Source organism: Falco biarmicus, chromosome 6 (genome assembly GCF_023638135.1).
Source record: "Falco biarmicus isolate bFalBia1 chromosome 6, bFalBia1.pri, whole genome shotgun sequence".
Lineage (NCBI taxonomy): Eukaryota > Metazoa > Chordata > Aves > Falconiformes > Falconidae > Falco > Falco biarmicus.
The window spans coordinates 45,042,015-45,064,638 of NC_079293.1; the positions used below are offsets into that span (position 1 = coordinate 45,042,015).

General features: G+C 47.3%; 1 protein-coding gene across 1 annotated transcript; it reads right to left on the bottom strand.

The window, feature by feature from the left end:
• Positions 1–5,282: 5,282 nt before the first annotated feature.
• On the bottom strand, positions 5,283–22,624 carry ZC3H12D (zinc finger CCCH-type containing 12D). The gene is made up of 6 exons (XM_056344392.1): positions 22,444–22,624; positions 18,026–18,465; positions 12,651–12,790; positions 11,478–11,712; positions 9,387–9,493; positions 5,283–8,662 (listed from the first exon to the last, which is right to left on the bottom strand). Exons 2-6 carry the CDS (start codon positions 18,406–18,408, stop codon positions 7,647–7,649), a joined length of 1,881 nt encoding a protein of 626 aa, XP_056200367.1. The 5' UTR covers positions 18,409–18,465; positions 22,444–22,624; the 3' UTR covers positions 5,283–7,646.

The following is a 22,624-nucleotide window of genomic DNA, read 5'->3' on the forward strand; positions in this document are numbered from 1 at the left end:
TGGAGAACTGCAATTTGGTATGGAGGTGCCCAGCTACCTGGCCTCGGGCAACTGTACAGCGGTGGTGCCCTGCTCCCCAGAAACGAACCGAAAGAAGGTGTAAAAGGAATGCAATAGGAGCCTGGCATCTTGAATTACTTTGGAAGAAGCTTATTTTTTATTCTCCCCTCCTACTTAATGCTGCCTTACAATTGGATGCCTGGAATACTTGTTGTATATCTCTCTAACCCTTGATTGACACATATACAAGATAATAATCTTAATTAGTTAAAATCCCCTGTGCTCAGATTGACCAGTAATGTTCAAAGTACACCTGGAAAGACTTTCGAGATAACGTTTGTAAGACAATGCTCTCTGGGCTCGAAGAGAAAGTGTTTTTCCAATTAATTTCTGTCTAAGGGTTGGCTGTGATACTTACCCAATTGACAAACCTAGTTTCAAGTTTCAGCTTTAAAATATAATTGGCAGCTCAGCAAATTCATAAAATTGATCCCCATTCACACTTATTTTTGGCTTGCATTAAGAATGTGCCAACCTGGAACTCTAAACTTAACCCCGAGTGACTTTCCCAGGGCTGCTGCCCTGAAAGGGAAGCCTGGCAGCGGTGCCTGGGTCCTGGCCAAGGTAAATCCTGAGCCACCGGCGCCAGGGCAGCCGTGGCCCAAGCCGCAGGTGAAGGGGGAATAAAAAGATGGAATAAAGGGTGGATTTTGTGAAATTTCCCCTTTCTGGAGCGTGTTGTTTAAGCGGCCCTGCTGCTCGGCTCAGCTCCCCCGTGTGACACAGCGCCGTGGCTCCTAGGAGCATCCAAGCTGTGGCGGGCGCTGCAGAGCTGCTGGAACATTGGACACGCTGGAGTTAGGGGGCCGTGCCGCTGCCCGGCTTTGGGGTGTCTCGGCTCCGCGGGCGAAGCTACTAGAAAGTGGCGGAGCCTTCCCGGCGGGCACATGCGCCTCTGCCAGCCTGCGGGAGCCTCCGTGGCGTGGCTGCCCTGGCGAGGCCAACGCACGGGTGCTGCCCCCCCACCCCCCCGGGGTGCTGCCCCCCCACCCCCCCGGGGTGCTGCCCCCAGAGGTAGAGTGAGGGCAGCCCCTGCCGGGGGGCTTCAGGCGGGTGGATGGGGCTGGGGGTGGCGATGTCAACCCTGCAGCAGCCAGCCCTGATTCTAGCGCTACCACATTGACACCTGGTGGCGGACGCGGCCACGGGGTTTTTTTTTAAAAGCAGGCGGTCGGTGTGTGTCTTACGGGTGGCGTTTGCTAGCGGCGTGCCGCTTGGCCCTTGATGCTTTTTCTTTCAGCATCTCTACTTAAGCTCCCTTGGACAAATACAAACATTAGGATATGAAAGTGTAGAGGCTGACCTAAACCGGTGTCTCCCAAATATTATCTGCTGTTGCATATCGGTATCGTAAAAGGTGATCAGAAATAACCACAAGAGTATTTTTTCTACTTTTCTGCTTATCCAGAACTTGGATTCTCTGCCCCTTTTTTCATAATATTGTTGTTTTGACTTCAGCTTAAACTGACGCTCACTTCCTGCAACCCCACTTCTGCAAAGCTTAAATAGGACCTATGTAATCAAAGAAAGATGCCCTAAAGATTTGAAGATCTTCCATCTGTTTCTTTAAGTGAAGCCAGGGCTCTGCATCCACCACACTTCATATATAATGTTATGAACGAAAGGATATTTGGATGCTGAAGTTCTTCTCTGAGAATGTTTCACTGCTGGAAATAACATTTTTACAAGCTTCTGTATTCCCTTCAGTCCCTTCCTAACAGGACCTCCTGTGGGGAGAACTTGGTGTTTCTCATTCCAATAATACCTTTGAGTAACGTTTATAATTGTCTGCAAACAGTCATGTGTTTTTTAGCAATAATAAATCATACTCAAATCTGCTTCCTTGCTAAAAATGTCTTTAGCAGTGCTTTTGAAGCAGTTGTTGGATGGACTGCAGCCTTTGCCAGGCTGTCATGGCATTTATGCTTTTGGTTTCCCTGGAGCTGCAGAATGTGGGGTTTATTTATGGAGTACAATTTGCCATTTGAAGTGGTAAAAGCCATCACCTTCCCCCGCGCTTCTCCTGCTATCCCCCCCACACACACACCCTTAGCAAGCGCTGGTTGCTCTTTAGTCCTGTTAGGCAGTTCTCATCTCTCTGCAGCTATTCTGCTGACGATGCGAGGAGAACGTTATTCCTGTAGTAAAACTGGCTCTGATCTGGAAACCAAATCACCAGACAGTGAATGATATCTTTGTATTGTCTTTGTGTCCAGCGTTGTGGTTCATGCAGTTACTATAGTTGATATTGCTGCTTATTTAGCATTTTTCTCAGTTGTTTGGAGTCTCTGCAGGTAGTAAGTTATGGGCATTCAATTCAGCAAGCTGAGAGTCACGGGAGAGCTGGACTCCGCTTAGCTCAGTGTTGCAAGCGTGCAGGTGGATGGCAGCCATCCTTTTCCACCTGACCTTGCACAGCAGTACCTTCCTGAGGTTTATCGTACCGTATGTAACATACAATACTTGCTTCTACTAGCTCTATGCTTCTGTAGTTTTATTTGATACCTTTTTGGGTTTTCTTTGAGAAAATTTATTTCCATTTGCCCAGTTTGACTGGTTTTTTTTTGTCATCTGTGTTTTGCTGTCTGCTTCTAGTTTATGTTTTTGTTCTGCCATTCAGTGTCCTCATGCCCATTTGTTTTCTGTATGAAAACAGTAGCGTTAGGAACTCCCTCGGGTGCACAGTCTGGGTGACGGTAGGTGAAGGATGAATGTTGCTTTTACAGTAGGATTTCAGGTCATTAAGGGCGGATGGTGGCTGAGTGTCTGCTAGCATCCTGTTTGGTCCTCAGAGAAGGGAAAGCTGTGCGCAGTCAGCGCCAGCACCTGTGAATGTAACTTTGCCTCTTGTTTCCTTTCCCAAACTGCTTTTGCTAGGAAGACCACTTTAAGGTGCGATGGGAAAACAACTTGAGCATATCAGGTCTCTGCCAGGCTAAAGGTATCTATGTCATGGTTTTAACAACAAAAACCAAACAATATATATATATAAAAAAAAAAAAAAGAGGGGGGGACAACGACAAAAAAAAGAACTCCAAAAATATGCATCAGCTGGAGGGCAGGGGTGAAGGGAGAGAGGTAAGACGCTACCTGGGCTTGAGCAGGAGGGGTACATGGCACAGCAAGGGAGCCGGTGAGTGCCGGGGGCGGGGAGGGAGCGGAGAAGCAAAGTGAGTGTGAAACAAGAGCTTGGGGTGGCAGTGGCTGGGGGCTTGTGGTTTTGGGGAAGTGGAAGGAGAGGGGTTGGGACAGGGAAGCATTTTGTAACCTGTGGCCTGCTCCATAAAGAGTGCAATGGAAATCCTGAGCCCAACGAGAACGGGAGAACAAAAAGCGTGTAAAAAAATTAGGGAAGCAGAGGAGATTGTGTGACACAAGGGAAAGCCAAAGAGGAGGAGCTGGCAGTGCCGTTATGGAGAGCAATTCTGATGCTACTATTCATTGGCAGAGGCACATCATCTGATTTCCTTACCATGTTCAAAGGCCTGATAGCCCTGCATGCGTTGTCCTAATTTTCTGGCTTGCTGCCTTACATGTGCTGTCCCCACAGATCGCTGGGTTCACAGCTTTGCTCCGTTTCTATGTCCATTTCGCTTTTGCCAAGTCAGCACATCGGTGCATCTTAGTGAGGAGTTCCTCTGAGCCTGCTGCAAGACTTCGAGGCAGCGAGCCCAACTTGGGGCAGAGAAGGGATGTGGCTACAATGCTATAAAAATCCCTTCTGTATCGACTGCAAGATGTAGCGCCTTCTTAATAATGCTAGACAAATGATGCTGTAATATTAAACTGTTCTTCTCAAGAGTTCAAAGCATCCCAGTCCCACCAGCACATAGGAGGTAAATACTACAGCAGTCCTGTAATACATGTGGGTGAATGCAGAGCAGACATACCCTGAGGCAGAGAAGTGGTAGAGGGGATGAGTTACGGCTGGGAGTAAAACTGAGAGTTTTCAACTCCTGGCTTGGGACAAGCCCGTGCAAAAGGTGAAAGGTAATATCTGAATTGTTGTATGAGGGAGATGTATGTGATATACCGGTGTTCAGCTAGAAGCCTGTTAAAAGCTTTTACCAGAGGCATTGGGATGGTTTTTGACTTGCAGAGGTGGTCTGTCACACAGTGAGGTGCAAGGCTTGCTTGTGCTTCCCTACAGTCCAACACTGTGAGGGAGGAGAGAAGCTGTGAAACCTGTCTTGTTCTATTCAGTTGTCTGTGATTAGTTCAAACATTTGCTTATACATGCCGGAGCTCTTATGGGAAGTGAATTTAAAATACTAGCAAAACATGGCAGAATAATTGGCAAATGCAAGTGTTAGGTCATAAACGTGTTCTGTATCAATATCGTAGACCATTTTGTGGCATTGATTTTTCTGATGTCTAAGCTCACCAAATCAGTAGACTTGTCATCAGCGTTCTGTGAGGGAGAAATGTCTGAGTTTAAGAAGCGGTGGGAGGGGGGTGCTGTGAGTGGCCCAGGACGGCATCGCATCGGCTGCGAGGGCTACCCGCTTTCCCCCTTTTTACGCTGAGGAGCTGCTGCAGGGCTGACTTCCAGCCAAGACTTTTCAGTGAAGTATTTGTATCTAGTTTCCCTAGCCCCTCACAAAGGAGGGAATCTGTGGCTTCCTAACTTTTTGGGAAAGGGCGAGAGTACAAAAAGGAAGATTATTCTCTTTTATGACTATTTTTTTTTTTAAATCTTAAAATGAACTTGGCAACTCTGTGACTCTCCCTTAGGAAAGCAGCCTGTCTCATGGAGGATTGCTCCCACTGCTTCCAGTTTCTTCTAAAAGAGTCTTGACAACCAAAAAGCAAAGAACCTCAAGGGCTTTCCAAGCCTGTTGGGATTTAAGGATTCATTTTCAACTTGGCAGTGAGTGCTGGACTCAAATGCATCTCAGCAGAGATACCGAACGGCAACAGCCTCCTACCCTGTCAGTGCAAAAGCCACCTCCTCCTTTCTGTTAGCGGCCCCTTCCCTTACCTCGGGGGCTGACAAAGGCAGAAAGAAATCCTCCTGTCCGGGAAAGCACAGAAGGCTCTGCATGCAGATGCTTGTGCTGTGGTGAAATAACGAAACAGTCTGTGCTTTCTGTGGGCTCCTGGCCAGCAGCAGAGTTCCTCTCCAGCAGGCAGTGACACAGCACCGCTGCTGAGCTGCCCCTCAAACAAAAGCTCCATGAGAAAAAACCCTCTGGTGAGCAGAAGAGCCAAGAGAAATCAAGTTTTGTTTCGTGCCAAAGCCTGATTTATTTTCTCAGACACTTTCTCAGCAGAATGCACATTCTATGTATTCTGTTGAAAGATTCCCCAGGAAATAAGACAGAAATGAAAGAAAAATAAGTTATTAAATATCAAGAGAGGGTTTTGAACAACCACCAAATTCCTGTGCATCCTCAAAGGAAAAGGAGAAAAGCTTATGTGCAGGTCTTCAGCAAGCCAAGGGCACTATAGAAAGGCAGTGTGCCAATTTTCCTATAGATTTTAAATGCTTTCCGTATTGAAATATGTAACTTACATTCCAGGCATTAAAAAAAAAAAAAATGCTGACATGTACGGTTATATCCTGTGCCATTGCTGTATGTATATGTTCTGAATGCTGTCGTTTGGGACTTGTTCTGTTTGAGTAGGTGGAAGGTATTTTTCCACTTTGTATCACAGTTCCCCTGTGAGGGTATATATGTGCTCGGAGAAGCTGGAAAAGCGCTGGTGCAGGCTGTTGGGCAAGCCATGAGCCTGGCCCCGCGCAGGCACGATATAGGCATTTAATCTGTGAAACGTCTGCGGTTGCTTCAGTGTGATGTGTGGTGCGTGGCAAATTTCAGTGTAGTTAATGATGGCTGTAGAACTCAAATACTTTCCAAAGCATTTCACAGGGCATTTATTCTATAGTTTTGTTTTAATGTCATTTATAATCTTTATGTAATGTGCAGTGGATAAATTTATAAGCCATTCTGGTGATCCAGCTGGATTATGACTATAATTAGTGGAAAATTCATGGCATATGGAAAAAAATGTCCTGTTCTGTGAAGATAAATCATACCTCCACACTCCAGATTAGAATTTCTTGGAGCCAACCACATGGCCATAAGAGACTGAACTGATACAGTATACTTATTTCCTGAAGATTCCTTAACCACCACCACCAAAAAAAAAAAAAAGTAAAGCTGCTGGTGTTTTCCAGAGGGAAGCAGATCAAACTATCACCACTTTTAAAAAAAATTCATCGTGTGATAATGTCACTAAAGGTAAATTACTATTCCTTAGTCACTTTTTCAAAAGCAAGATAATTCAGAATTGTTGGTGAGGGCTGTGGTTAAATCCTGCCTGGGCCAAACATCACCAATTGCACTTCAGAGAAGAACCTAACGGAGATACTGCAGGGTCAGAGAGTTTGTAAATCCTACTTCAGTTTTGGACTGGGTGAGGCATCAGTGCCAAGAAAAAAAAAAAAGGCAAAAGAAAAAAATACATTACTCAGACCAAAGTGTTCTAGATGACCATTTTAGAATAGGTTAAAGCATTTTTAAAACATGTCATACTGACATACTTAAACTTTGGTATAATGCCAAAAACCTTCAGGATCAACCTTAATATTTGAATTGCATGGAATAACGCAGAGATTAGCAGCTTTACAGCTTACTGAAAATCAAATGTGTCCCAACAGAACACAGTTTAAATGTTTGTAATCATAAAGCAGCTGTATAATTGCATCATGGGCCCGCATTTGGTAATTAAGGGTTAAAGTAGCAATTGTTTTCTTTGACACAACAGAGACACTTTAAAGGTTTTGGTTGGGGGGGGGGGGGGGGGGTCCCCCTTGGCATTATCTGGGTTTCTTCGTTTTTAAATTAACGACCCTGAGCCCTCAGTCCACATCAGGATTACACTGAAGATGACTTCCTTGATTTGACTTATATTGTCCGTGATCCCTAAGAAATGAACCTATAGGGGTGTGTGTGTATATATATATATATAAAAAATTATACCTTCAGGTGCTCTGGTGTACCTGCACCACCTGTGCTAAAGAGCATGTGTTCAGAGCATTGGATTATAAACATGAGACACATCTTTGAAAGCTCGGTGATAGAGGACTGCGTTCTCTCACAGAGAGCGCAGCCCTGTGCTAGGAGGAAAAAGCCAAATTACTTTCTATGCTAGCTGAGCACGTGGTCATGGCGTGGGGGTCCTGTAGAGAGACCTTAACTGGGGACTGCGGAGCATGGCTCTTCTATGGTCATTGAACAACAGGTTAGGACTTGAAAAACATGTCTAGTGTTTCAAGGCATTGATGAAGATCTCTGCCACCCTGAACCTAGTGAGGCTCAATTGCTGATAGCTCAGTTACTCTGAGCCTCCCCATTCCATTCACTTCCAGGCGAGGTGAATGAGATCCCGCTGCAGTGAATGACAGCCTGTGCCTTGACCTGATGCCCCAGGTGACATAGCTGATTGATGCTTAGACTTGTGCTCCTGGAACAGCTATAACCTTTGTCATAAAACCCTTTAATGACACTTAGTTAAGCCTCAGAATAGCATCTTTTTGCCCCAGGACTTGTGCTTGCCGGGAAAGGTTTAAGGTGGAAGCTTCACAGGTTTCTGTGTCTTTGAATCAGTAAAGTCAAGCTAGCAATATCCTTGATATCAGGGTACAAAGCCATAACGTGGTTCACCTCCTGGTAAGAAAAAAGGGAGCACAGCTCCCTGTGTATGCTTGCTTCGGGGGCAGAGGGTGGCCTTGCAGCTGGGGTGGGCCAGTAGTCACTGTAAGCCTGGGCTTTCTGGAAGAAACCCAGTCCATCGCTGGAGTCTAACAGAAAGGGCTGTGGTGGGGGCTGGCTGGGGAAACGGTGCTGGTGCTCGCTGTAGAAGTGAAGTGGGTCAGCAGGAAGAGCTGCAGGCTGTGGCAAAACACGGTGCTGAGTCTCCGGGGCCTGTTGGTGCTGAGCACTGTCAGGGACGTAGCGGCTCCTCTGACCCGTGCTGTGCATGCTGCAGCACTCCTGAGGCCAGCTGTAGTCTGGGCGCATCCCACCCCGTGCCCGTGAAGGCCCCATTTGCTGCAAAGGGCACCCCCGCAAGCACGGGTGGTCCGAGCTACGGGCACGGTGCAGCGAGTACAGGTTTTGCCTGAGGTCACTGCAGCGATGAGGGCTGCCCATCACCTCTCTGTCCTGAGGGTTATGTATGGACCGAGTGTAGCCACAGGTGTCATCGCCGATGGATAACACTGACATCTTCTCCAGGAGCAGCTGGTCCTGCAGTGGCTCTGGCTGTAGCATCTGCTGCTCTGGCCCCAGGTCAGAACTGGGACCACCAGCCCAGGCAGCGGATGACAGCGCAGGACGGCTCCCCCAGCACCACGCTGGGTAGTGGGAAGCCCCTGTGCAGCCACTGGCTTCTTGCAGCATTTCTGTGCAGGTGTCGCAGGGTGCAGGCTCTGCACCGGTCCTGTACAGTGAGTGGTTACGCTTCTCCTCCTCTTTGCCCAGGCTTAGCGGGACCTTTATTTTGGCCCTGAGCTCATCAGCAACTGACAGCTGAACTTGATGTGCTCTCTCTGGGTGGTAAAATTTGCATTTATTGCCATAGGTGCATTTTTTACCTGAAAGAATCAAAACACGAAACAGGAGGTTGTCACCAGCACCCACAACTAACACACACATTGCTTCTCCCCCAGCACTGTGTATTTTGCAGGGGCGAGGTGAGCACAAACAGCAAGAGGGGAAGTGCTGTTTTCCAATTCAGTACTTTTGGCCCCAGATTTAAATACTGCTGACCTAAAATAGCAGGGTGAAGCTGCAGTGAAAGCAAGTTTCTGCTATTTTGGAACTGTCTGAAATTCTTACATGTTCTGGTTGCTGCACACAGTGGGCTGGGAGACCTGCTGCTGCAGAGGGTGGCTTTAAAAAAAGGTATAGGGATTTACCTCTGGGAAACCTGCACATCACTGGAAAGCTGTTGGGAGGGGAGGGAGGGGAAGTGTTTGGATGGCCATTCCCTAGCACTACACCGCAATTCCACTCTGCAAAGTGAAAGGTGTGTGCAGGCTGGGGGGTCAGCACAGCCACGGCGCCCGGTTCGGGTGCTGCGTGCAGGCAAGGATGGAGGAACCAGAAAGAGCCGGTGCCTTTGCTGGGGCTGAAGCCATTTGAGCAGGAGAGGGGAAGAAGCATCACACGTTTGTGCAGCGCTGTCTCGAGTCCCTACCACGTGAAGCAGGCCAGCACGAGGCAACAGCATTTGCCCTTAGCTGAAGGAAAGCGCCACTGGGAAGCAAGGGGCAGGAGGAAGAGGGGTGGCAGTTCACAGCACAGGGAGAAACCCACCATAGGGGCAAGGCTGCCACTTTGGTTGAGGAAGCACTGGCTTTTTGCTGAGGAAGTTGTTAAGAGTGGGTCCGTGCCGGCCTAACGGATCATCAGGAGGCATAAACCTGAAAAAGGAAAGAGTCACCGGGGTAGCAAACATACCTCGAGCTTTTGGAGCTGAAGTGCCATCACAGCTTGTAGCGTGAGGTCATGGCAGAAAATCCTTGCCCTCCTTTTGTGTCCTGGCCTTCAGGACTCAGGCTGTTACTAGACTCACTGCCTTCTGCCTGCTGAGACAGCAGTGCCTTCTCCTAATACCATAAAACACCTGGGAAGGCACGGCAGCCCCAGCCCCATCGCTTCCTTTCCCTCTGAAGCAGCAGCAGCAGCAAACTCTTCTGTGGCCCCAGCACTGGGATCCTCATCATCAGCTCCCTCCCACAGCAAACTCACTTTTCTCTTACTAAATACTTGTAGGAGAACGAGGACTAAAAAGCCAGCAGTTAATTCAGAGCTGCAGCTGATGGTGACATGGTGCAATAAACAAGCCCAACCTTTTTCAAGGATTCAGTAAAAGGCTTCCTGCTATGAGGCCTTCAGAATGCTCATGTAAAACTGTTTATTATTCTGTGCCAGTACCTGAATGTAATGCTTCAGGAAAAAAACTAATTAGCTTCTCTAGACTTGTTTACAAATGAATCTGCACCACAACCCCCCTGGAACAGCTCTCTGCTGAAGGGAGTTGCAGGCAGGAGAGGAAGGGAGTCACTCAGGGAATTTGGTTATCCACATAATGGGACTGAAACCTCCAACATCAAGCTGTGGTTTTAGAGAGGTTCCCAAAGCTGTGCCAAAAGTGTTCTGCTGAAACTATTCAAACAGGCTTCACAGTAAGGAGGTAGACTTTCTGAGGGAAGGGCCCTGAAAAGGTGTGGCAATCCCTACAAAATAGGAAGGAAAATATCACATAAATATTTGTAACCCATTAGTAACTAGGGAAGAAACCTGGTGGTAAGGTGGGTGTCAGTCTCTTTTCCCAGGCCACAAGCAATGGGACAAGAGGAGATGGCCACAAGCTGTGCCAGGGAAGGTTTAGATTGGCTATTAAGAAAAGTTTCTCCACCAAAATGGTTGTCGAGCACTGGAACAGGCTGCCCAGGGAGGTGTTGGGTCACCATCCCTGGAGGTGTTTAAAAGATGTGCAAGTGTGGCACTTAGGGACCTGGTTTAGTGGTGGACTTGGCAGGGCTAGGTTAATGGTTGGACTCTAATGATCTTAAAGGTCTTTTCCAACCTAAAGAATTCTGTGATTCTGTTATGGACCAGAGCTTTGAGAAATACAGTATGCTGATGTTCAGAAGCTTCACTTCTGTGAACAACATCACAGGGGAACTGAAACCCAGTGGCAAGCACTCCCATCCAGTTTTGGTGGCAGGATTGCCAAGACCCAGAGAGAGTAGCACTGCGTAAGGCAGCTTCCCTGCTTGCGCCCATCCGTGCGTGCTGGATGTCTCCGAGTGCATTTTCCCAGCCAGACTGATGGCCGATGACACCTCTGCTGCTAGGAAACTCAGACAAAGCAGACAAAGTTGGTGTATACCAACCGAGGAGCGTACAGCTCAGCCTCGCAGGCACGGCGCAAGTGCCTTAATGAAACCCTTCCCCAGGGGAGATGGTGAAGGGCAGAGAGACCAGTTCCTCGTCTCTTTTCTTGAAAGTCATCATTACAAAAACGTAGGGAAAAGTGCTGTTCTGCCTTGTAGGGGAATTAAAAATACTGCCAGATAGCCAGCCACCTCTCACGGATTTCATTCTGTTTCTTACAGGAAACAGAAATTAAAAGATACCGAGCCTTGGTTTAACATCCCAGTTTGGATTGGAAAGAAGCAAAGCTGGTCATTAATGCTGCCATTCAAATAGAGAAGTTCATTGAAGAGTGGCAGGGAAGGGCTATGACCAAAACTGAGAAGAAGTTACATACGAAAAGTTGCAGTAAATTCCTTTCAGAAAAAGACTTATGTACCCTGCTGCTGGTGGGAGGTGCACTGATGTTGGAGCTGACTTGGCCCGTAATGTTTGAATTCAAGATTAACAACAACTGTGTCTTACCTGTTACTGACAAAAGAGTACATGAGTAGTCGCTGCTCAATAAACCATTTCCACTCTGGGTTTTCATTCTGGAGATCCCGGTAATGGTCATTGGAAACAATAATTCCATCTTTCTCATAAGCAACTTTTACTATATAGCGATCATCATAGCAAACGACCCTCTTGCCTTTCACTTTCCGGGATGGGGTGTACACAAGGATTGATTGCTTTTCAAGCTCTTCAAGGATGTGCTGATCTAGTGGGGTCATTGGCAGAAATAAAAGGGGGGGGGAGAGAGAAAAAGATAAGTTAATTGATTAATAATGACCAGGTCTCAATCATGTGCTAGAAACCTACAGGAATCTCAAGCTGTTTCAACACTTTAGGCAACTTACAGTGGTGTGGTTTTCAGATGCAGGGATACCTGGTGGTTATTTGGCAACTTGAAAATTAGGTCTTTTACAAAAGCATCTACTTTAAAATCTGAGACACCATTTTGTGGGTTTTAGGTCTTATCTGCAACAGGATGCCTTGATTTCTACAGTGACCCCCTCTGGTGCCCTTTTTACTCTGCTAGATGCTAGAAGGCTCATAACCATCCTGATATAAGCTTTACTTGGAGATAAAATGTGTCTGGCAAAATAAATAAACAAACCTCTTTTGCTGCTATTGAGGACACTCTGACTTCTTGCCATTCCCTGGATGCAGAAAGGCAGATCCCCAGCCACCTCATCTGCAGATACCAAGTTGCCAGCACAAATCGAGCAGATCTATTTTCATACAAACTGAATCTCACCACCCTCCCACGGACTTCAGCTGATGCACTTCCTTCTCCTGGAAGAGGAACCCATGTAGCTCCTATGCTGGGGGAACAGGCTAACAGATAACAGCCATGCAGCAGTGAATGTTTTGGATACGGCCATCTTTGGATAATGTGTGCAACAATCTTGTCGTCTCCTGGCTGGCCTTAAAAACTCCGCAAACTCATGAGCTGACAAACCTGTAACTCAGCTGGAAGCAACTTGTGCTTGTAAAGCAGAAGGCTCAAAGCAGCATAACAAAGTCTTGCAAGCAGTTTTATCTGCTAGCCAGAAGCATGCAGCAATAAAATAACGACTATACTGGATCTTCACACACCCCCACCTCCAAACTGCACCTAATGGTTGTCAAATTATGCCCAGGACAGTGACCTACCTGCAATGGGACTGTCTTGTCGAGGGGGCTCCTTCCTCCAGAGTGGGACAAAAACCTTGATGTACATGTGCCCCCTCTCTCGAAACCAATCCACTGCCAGCTGGATACCCCAGCAGGAAAATACCTCTTTATTTCCGTGACTATTAAAAAAAAAAAAAAAGAAAAAAAAAAAAGAAGAATGGCGAGGCAAAGCTTTCAAGAAGCTTAGGGTTTTCTTTAACTAAGCCAGTAATGAAAAGGCAAAATAAACAGCTTGTGTGTCATACACCACTTTCCAAGAAAACAACCTGGCAGGGTGTCCTGGTTGGAGACATGCAAACACCTCCTCCAGTGGAACCAGAAACTTGTTCTCTGAAGCAGTCTGGATACTTAAGAACAGAGGTATCCTATCCTCATTTCTATGACCTGCCTGCTACCCAAGACTGTGCTTCCATCTGTGTCTGGCTGGACTTGGATCCTAAAGCACTGGCAAGATCTTAGGTTGTGTCAGACCCTTCGTGTGCCTTTGCTGATTACGGTTTGAGTACTGAGAGTTTCTTCTGGCGCAAGCAGAAACCCACAAGGCTCTCCTATGAGAAACAAAATGTGGGTATTTTCTTCTGTGGTGAAAGTGACATTCCCGATTTTAATGTCTGAAGCAGCTGCAAGTGTGATTGCAGGTCATTCAGCTGCTGACCTCTTCTGGAAACAGGAGTCAAACTATGGAGGAAGAAAAAGTAGAAGATGCAGGATGGGAAATACAGAGAACCTAAGCCAGGGCACCAAAAAAAGGACAAGACCTCAGTGAGATGGCCACAGGCCCCTCAGGCACATCTTTTTCTTGCCCTAGTCGGTGGATTTTGTCTTCATAGCACAGAGAGGCAGGAAAGCCCTAGGGCAGGTGCTGTAGAGGATGCAGGCAAGGCGGGTTCCGAAGCATTATCAATACCCAGAGCAAGACACAGAAAACAACCTCCAGAAAAAGTTAGGGTTGATATCCTTCCGAAGTTTCTCCTCCTCCCTTGAAAGTTCTCACTGTTTGTCATTTGCTTAACTAAATTTTGGCTGAAGTGCACGTGTAAAGGGACATAATTTGTTAACTACCCCTGCAGAAGGAGACAAAAATAAACTCTACACAAAGTCCTAAAATGGATAAATACTCTCACAGTATCTACAGAAACCTCATCCCTGTACTTTGAGCTTTTTGAGTAATATCACCACAGTTTCCCTCAGGCTTTCATTCTCTGCAAAACGTCCTTGTAAATTACTCTCTTGGTTACTACACCTACCTGCAGTGATGGACAAGTCAAGTATGATGATGCTGTCTTAAATGCCTCTCCTACCACCATCCCCCAGGAATTCATCTCTAGGTTCTGCCTACATCGGCCTCATAACCAAAGCTCTGTTTTACACCTAATATAAGTCTCAGTGCTAAAATGGTGACCGCAAATGAAAAGTAGTGCAGTTTGGGGGAAGAAACCTGGTTGCTTATTAATAGATACCCAGGCAATAGGAAGTCTTAAAAAAACGTCACTAAGAATAAATGGTCTGAAGTGCTCAACACATCTAATCTCCATTCTTGAACAGCTGTTTTCTTTGGTTTTAAAGGATAGGATCTACCCAGGATAGGTATAAAGTCACCTGGACAGGTGAATTGGAAGTTCAGGTGACTTTTTCAGATAACTACCCTCAAAAGCAGGGGTCCTCAAACTTTTTAAACAGGGGGCCAGCACGCAGATGAAGTGGCAGGAGGTCATCTGCGGCTGCTTGGTTCCCCCCCCAGCCCCCGGCAGGGGTGTGTGTGTGTGTGTGTGTGTCTGTAAATACCGGGGGCCGGATTGAGGACCCTGGGGGGCCATATCTGGCCCGCAGGCCATAGTTTGAGGACCCCTGCTCAAAGGCAAGGCTAGGTACATCTTTAATGCCACAACTCAAATGAAGTCCAGTGACAACCTGCTTTAACATTGACTCACATATATGACCCTGTCTGCTTTAAGAAAGTAGCTCTAGATATTCCTCCAGTACAGAAGGTTAAGCACTCAAGCACAAGTGATTCAGCCAAAATGCCAAGCAGAGCAAGCGAGAGTGTTTCTCACCATTATCACTTCATCCAGTTGCTGCTGCATTGCTACAGCCAAAGCTGAGGAACATGTATCTAAAATGGTGTGTACACACGTGGCGTGCTGCAGCATCGACACGACTGAACACCAACATCTGCCGTGCAACGGAGCAGGGGCTTTAAACCTTCACATTCTCACTGTGTGGTGAATTTATGTTGCCCGACAACGAATTGCCTCCGGTCAGCCACCTTGCCCATGCACCCTGTAGCCCATGGACCATGACTGATCTGTCATAACTGAGTCCCATCTCCCTTTTGCCAGCAAGCAGGTACATTGCACATGGGCCACAGGTCGGCAGGGCCCATCTCCCAAACAAAAGCAGCAATTTGGCCTCGCTGTGACTCCAGCAATTAACCTGTAATTAGTATGCAGTGACTCCTTCTTAAATTGTGCAATTCCAACCCCTTTAGGAAGAAGTTTAGTCCAAACAACTCCTTTTGAAAACTGCAAATGGCACCATCTCCGCCCTATGGTGACAGAGCATCAGCCACAGCTTTGGCAGAAGGCAGAGAGCCTAATGCATGACTCCGCTGGCCTAGAAAAAGGCCTCTGTACCTATCACAGCTTAAAAACTAGGTGTAAGTACAAGCACTAGACTAGATGGCTTCTTCAGTGTGCAGTGAATAGGGTTATGGCAGTTCCCTTTTCATATTAACTCAACTCTATTGATTTTTTATCACTAGCCTTGCTAAACTGCCCTGCCCGCTTCCCGTGGATGGGCTGGCAGGCGGATAAGTTTCTCATTATGTCTGATGGAAACGCAAGGTGTACTGAGACACTTGGCTAGTGAGGCTGGCTGAAGGAAAGGTTATTTCCCATTCAGTTTCTATGGATAGGCTGATCGATGATTGAGACCACCAGCTCACCCGCTTTATTACCCTGGGGCCTATTCAAAACCTTGCACCCCACAATAGCCGGCCCTCAACACCGACTCTGAGATGCTCCAGAAACACCAGTCTTAAGATAGAAATACAAATGCTCAAGGCATTTTTCTTCACACAAGCAACTGCCTCTCCCAGCTTCCACTTTTTGACAGCTTCATTCCCAAACTGCTGCTTCTCCTGCACTTTTATGGTCGTTGGTGTTGATGATGAAGTTTATCCAGCAAGGAAAACTAACAGCCCTTTTTCCTGATTTCTGCAAGCATCCCTTCTCCATCTGACAGCAGCAAAGCAGAAAAATTAAAATGAGGATACCGAAAGCACTCACCAAGCCTGTCCCGTTAGCCAAAGCAAGTGCCATTCAGCACCACTTTGAAAGGCATCCAGGTGAGGAAAGCACCCCCTTCCAGGCTACGTCTGTTTAGTACAAACTGAACTGACAAGCTCAATAGTCTTCTGCATCATCCAGGTAGTCTTAAATTTAGCAAGACAGAGGTTGGGGATGACTGAGAAGAGCTGTAAAACCTTTCTGAAACTCAAAAGTACTTCACATTCCTTTAATTCTTTCTAGGTGAATGATGACGAAACCACAGCAGAACACCAGCTTTCAATAATCTAGCAGGCAAACATCTCTCAGACTCACAGTTTGGAAATTACTTTACAAAAATATTTAGATTTTACATGCCAAGAAGTACATGTGGCTTCTTGAAAACCCATTTAGGTGGGCACGTGCTCTAGGAAAGCAGTATGGCATACTGGTTCAAGCCATCTGCTGCACATTACCTGTAATGATGTTTGTTTTAAATAGTCTCTGTCTAGAAAGCTCCTATGCACAGGCTGGCACAGTGGGATGATCTCAGAGCTTTCCCAGAGTACTCCAAGCTCAAAACACACACTATTTATTTCAGTAGCCACAAACTTACTCTTGGCCTCCTGTTCAGTGGCAAGGGTGCATCTTCTGCTGTCTTGGAAACTACACCGTTCTCTGCCTTGCCCACCTCTGCCTGCTCTAAAAAAGGCCTGGTAAATAGGTGAGGGCCAGGTTGTGCCAGCAGAATGGGGCACGTGGCCAGTCAGCGGTAGCATTGCCCTTAACGCAATGAAGGCTCAGCTCAGCCACTCAGCCTCAATGGGGGCTCATTTCTTGTGCAGAGAGGCAAGAAGGATGCCCCAAGGAGGGTCCAGGGTGAAAATGCAAATGGGAGCAGGAGACCCTAACACCTGGCTGCCGAACTCACAGCCCAGGCAAGGCGAAGCAATTTTGGTCTGTTGCGTGTTTCTCATTCGTCGTGAGCTGCCCTGACCGAGGAACCCTCCGTTTTCAGATGGGATTTCTCCCTTCATCCAGAAGATGGCATAATTCGCTTAAGGCTCCAGTTGCTCTGGATGCCTGTGTCCTCTTTACCCTCTAACCAGAGGGGATGGGGTCCCATCCCACCTCACACCAAAGCTGACCGAAGGGGGAAGCCCTCCTCTGCCCTGTCCCAACATGCAGCGACAAGCTTGGCTTGGCCCTGCTGTGAACGGACAGGGAAGTTAGGAGGGAAAACCGATGGATACCCAGCGTGTCGTGGACTCTGCCGGGCCTCCGGCTGTTCACATTGCTCCAGTAAACAGAGGCCAACCCACTGCTGTATTTGTGCTTCCCATCCACACGGATGCGCCGGGCTCCCCCTCGGTAAGGCTGCTTTCACCGTGCCAGGACGCTGCTTAGGAAATGTGATTGGCCAGGGCGAGTTGTTATGACATTTCCCAGAAGCAGAATTAATTAAGGAGGAAATGAGACTATTCAGTACAAGTCAACTATCAATTCCCTGATGTTTCCATAAAAAAGAAGCCAAAACAAAACCCAACAAAAATATACAAGCCACGAACATTTCTGGGGTTTACTTGCAAGTCAGAACACCACAACTGTGATGTTGTTAGGAACCAGTCACCTGTCTTTGTTTTCTCTCTCCTTCTTAGGTTAGCTGGGGTGTTCTGTCTATCCGTTCATCAGTTTTTCGTGGAAACTCCTCAGCATATATATTTAGCGATCCTACATTGATCATTTGAAAAGGCAGGGAGACAGCAGGGGTGAGCTAAAGGGGAGGGTGAGCTGCTGAATCATAGCGCCCCGAGCAGCAGCAGGGAGCTGGCTGTTGGCTTGTGAAGGGTCAAAACGCGGAGCGAGCCAGCGATCGCATTTGGTGAGCGTCCTTATGGGCATAGAGACAGCAGGTCCCTAGAAGCCGTGCCTCAGCCAAAGAACGGGAGTAAGCAGCGGTTCATGCCACCGTGGTAAATACATCAACGCATCTCTCACCAGAGGAAAAAAACCATACTTCAAGCCATCAGCTTTAAAATTCAAAAGCTTCAGAGGAAGAGAGATCCCTTCCAGGAAAACAGAGCTTACCTCATTGCGACATTGCTGCCGTCGATCACAATGGGTCGCAAGTAACTAGAAGAATCACTGCCATCTTCTCCAGGCCACTTTGATGCCGGTGTAGTGCTACATGATCCACGGGCAACAAGTTTTAGCGGGGAAGGCCGAGCCTGGCTCTCCAGAGCTTGAGGTTTGCTCCCCATCCGAATCAGCTCTTTCAACACATCGTCTTCCAAGGCTTCTTGGCCCAGGTTCTCCAGCACTTTGTAGATGTCCTGCTTACCATAGCCCAGCTTGCAGAAAAAATCCAGCTTGCTCTGGTGCACTTCCACCCCTGCCGTAGAAGCTTTTCTGGAGCATGGTGGTACTGGTTTGCTAGAAAGTGAACTGGCCAGTGCCATCTTAGCAGGCATTTACGCTCCTTTAAACCCAGTGCCCCTGTTGTCCCAGCCTTGTCCAACAGGCATCAGCTTTAGGGAGGGAAAGATTAGAAACAACAAAACACAGGCGTTAAGGAAGAATGTGCAGTATCAGTTATTTGCCCAGCGCACAGCAAAGAGACTCTCTGATAGCTGTCTCTGAAGAGACTGTCCAGTCTTCTCCCAGCATTAAAGCATTTTTCTGGCCCACTCTTATTTATAAAAGCCCTGAGCGTCCCGTGCAATGTTTATCGCTCTCCAGGAGTTATGATGTCAGACAGGTGTCACCCTGCTTCACGAGCCTTGCAAGCCTGCCAGCACACAGATACGCTGTATGCGTAAGTTTGTTCCTCAGACTTACCTCACAGGAAACTATACGAAGGACGGTGTAACCGGGGATTTTCATTTTGCTCAGTGTGGTTTGTAAGCCACAGATAAAAATCTGTTGAATGCTGTTGGATGAGCTCAGATGCCATAGCAACTTAACAACTATAGCAAATTTCATCAAGTGAATTAAGGAAACATGTTTGCAAAGTAGCTGGGAACACTGACTTTTTTTTTCTTTTTTTTATAGTTTTATGTTTCCTAGTATATGTCCGTCTGTGTATACACAGACATACCTTATGAATTTCTGTCACTCATCTGTTCCGATGATGCCTGGCTTACTCTTTTCCTGTTATTTGCTGTTTCAGTAAGGACTACTATATTGAGAGAAGCAGCTTGTTTTTTGAAAGCTGTCAGGGCAGTGGTTGGAAGCAGGCAATCTGAAAAGCAGTTTCAATTTCTCTTATATTTATTGACAAAAGAAACTGGTAACTCAGAAATGAGTGTGCAGGAGCAGCAGAAAGGTACCTCAAGCTTCTCCAGAACTGCACTATTTGCATTTCTGGTCTACCCAGTAAGTGAAGGCGATGCGCAGCATCCACAGGTGTACCCAGCACCGCTTCAGCCCAACAAGTGTGACAACAGAAGGGCATACACCGTGACCACTCATCCATCAAGCCAAACATCTCTGGTCACTGGTGGCGTACCTGCCCTGAAGCTTCTCTTGCCACATCTCTGCAATTATTGGTGCTACCTGGATAAAAGCTGTGGCTGGTTCATCTACCCACATGTAGGGCTTAAGGGTGGCCCCTCTTCCCTTCACTAGCTGGCAAATGACACAGTATTAACTGACCGAACAACTACGTCCGTGATGAGCCCAGAGCCACAACCACACTGCACCCATTGGCTCCCCTGCCCAGCCCACCAGCCACGGGCCACCCCAGGAGCTCCGAAGCTAAAACCATCTGAAGGAAGGCACCGAGGACCTGGAGACAGGAGGTGGGAGAGAGGCCACAGTGCAGCACCTCCTCTAGGCATCAGAAGCCGCTCCCCCCCCCCCCCCCCCCCCGACTGTGGGGAAGAAATGTGCATTGGGTTCAGTTAATTTAAAACTGATTATTTCAGCAGGAAAACTGGATAATTAGTTGTAACCCTACCTCATACAACTTTGACCTTTACTTTTCTAAGTAACCTTATAACTTTCAGGTATTCTGTGGAAGAAATCTGGCTGGCTGTCAAAAGTGATAAATAGCATCAGTAAAATAAAAAACACAATCCCTTAAGCATGCCATATACATAAGGGGAAAGCAGTTACCATGTGCATTTTTCCACCTCAACCAGAGTGCTGCTTAGCATAGCCAGTGGGCTTGACTGTTTTTCCTCACAGTACAATCCACAAGTCTAACAGTTTTTACATCTAATCCTTTTTTTTAATTCATGGGTTGAAGATGTAAAGGTATTTGTCTACTTTTCATTACTGAAGTGGTTTCTTAGCTTTGAAATAGCTACTCACTGAACTAAAATACACGAAGGTATCTTTGTACCTAAATGCAGCTGAAGCTGTTGCAGCTGGGCTCGCACTGTAGCAAACCCTGCTTCCAGGTGTGCCGGCAGTGCCTCCAAACACTTCACATTTACTACTTGATTTTTATTTTTTTTTTTTTTTATGTCTAGATTATTTTAGTAAATCATTGTAAAGGAACGACTTTAGTTGCTGTCTATCCTCAGGCTGAAAAGAAAACATTTAATACTCATTTTAATAGCCATCACTATTATTTTTTAAACTTGTGCACCTCTCTTTTTTTCAGTATCAGAGCGATTTCCCACATTGCCATCATATTGTGCTGTGTGTATGTTTGTCCTGGATTTCACCAGAAAGCAGGTTCAATTCAACCCTTCAGAATTCTACCGGGCAGCTTTCCAGCTGCAGAGGGTGCAGAGGCCACCCCACCGCACACCCTGCACCCTTTGCAGCCCCAGCAGCACACACCAGCACACGCTGGACGGACGGCTAGATGGACGCTGCTCACCGCATCACATTCCCAGCCCAGGAAGCCCCAAGCCCGTGGTCCGGGTCTGCACCCTTTACTTCCTGGCACGCAGCATTTGGCAAGGTTTGGCCCTTCTGTACAAGCCACAAACCCCTTCGGCTCGGTGAGCTGGGGCAAAGCCGGGAGCGCTGAGCTCTGGGTGGCTGCCAGGGGCTGATACTTTATCGGCCATCACTGGCAGCGTGCCAGTTCTGCAAAGGTAACCACTGGATTTCTGCTGCAGTTTGGCCAAACGTGAAGACTGAGTGATACCGTGGCTGCCGGGTTTTCACAACAGAGAGAGTAAGTTTGAAACCCTCAGGTAAAAGCCTTGGTCACAGCCAACACTGAGGTCGCCCTTCTAAAGAGAGAATTAAAGGACAGTAAAACCACTAGCCTACACATCAGTAAACAGTGGAGTGCCCAAGTCCAACAGGCTAGTTGGGTGCTAATAACCAGCACAAAAACACATGACGAGGAAAAATTGTGCATCACGGAGTCCTGCTTTTGCTATCACAAACAGGTTGTAAAATCCCATTTGTAAACTTTATGACCTTCATTTTCAAACTGCTTAGATTTCCTCCTGCCCCTTTTTTCCCCTCTGTCTCAGCAGATCCCTTGGGAAGATGCTCTTGTTTTCCCTCCACTGAAAGCCAAAGCCTTCTCATTTCCCGGCTAAATTTATCCACAGGTAACCACGTGCTCATCCTATGTTTAAAAAGCTTGAAAAGCACCCCTCTCATCTGTGGTGTTCTGCCCCCTCTTGCATACACACACACACAGAGGGGATACCTCTAGTCATGTTTCCAAAATTCTATTTTAACCTTAATGTTTTAGCTATTAAGAAAAAAAATTACTTTTGACCAAAAAATTGGGAGACCTATCAAGGTCTTCTGTCTTTGTTATATTTTTGACAGATTTGGAAGATGATAAAAAAATAATTTGAAAGTTTTGTAAAAAATGTCTAAAAAAGTAGTGGTTACACTCCAGTTCCTCATCTCTAATGACTTTAAAGAATAATTTCTGCCTCGTCCTTCCACCAGGCTTTTGTCCCACTTGCGAGCAGGCAGAGCAGGACCAGGTGTCCCACAGGTGCTGCTGAAGCAACTCCTCCAGCGGCCTCCGGCCACGGAACCACAGCAAGGATCACCTTGGCTCAGGGGGTTGGGCTCCTCAAAGCCCCCACCAAGGCCCTGTCCTGCCACACAGGGCCAGAAGGGACACAGCCCCAGCCGCACCTGGCGTTGGTCAAGGCAGAGCAGGTTTGAGTCTTCTCTAGACCAGGCGTGCGTGCTGAGTAATGCCGGGAGCGCATCAGCTCCCTGCCACGCTAGCGTTCCCCTGAACGCCTCAGGGCTGGGCCTCCTCGTCCTCCTCTGCCCCCGAGAACCACGCTGCAAGTCACCTGAGCCCGCCAGACCACCCCAGCCCTTCCACAAGCTGCTTCTCTGGAAGCAGGTGGCCTGCTCTGCTTTCAGAAAAGCAGGAAATTTTGCTTTCACAAAGTAGAGATGTACATAAACTCTTAAAAACAAGACCAGTCATTTACCGTCTTGTTGACTAAGAAAAGATTTTCTTCCCCACCTTCCCTGCTGCATTTGCCAGAAATAATCAAACCCAACTCCGCAGGGAGCAAGCTGTGCTCGGGGGCAGCCCCACTTGCTCTGCACCTTACCTGACTGCTGCTTTTTCTGTGTCCCAGCAGCACCGTCCCACCACTCGCCAGTCAGAAGTGGGACTCGGAGCAGTACCTAGCTCACAAGGAAGTCGCCAGCCTGTCTTTGGAGGCTTTATGGCAAGGTTGATGTCAACTGAGAGCAAACAAGTGCAGTGAGCAAGTCAGAGCTCACTCTGCA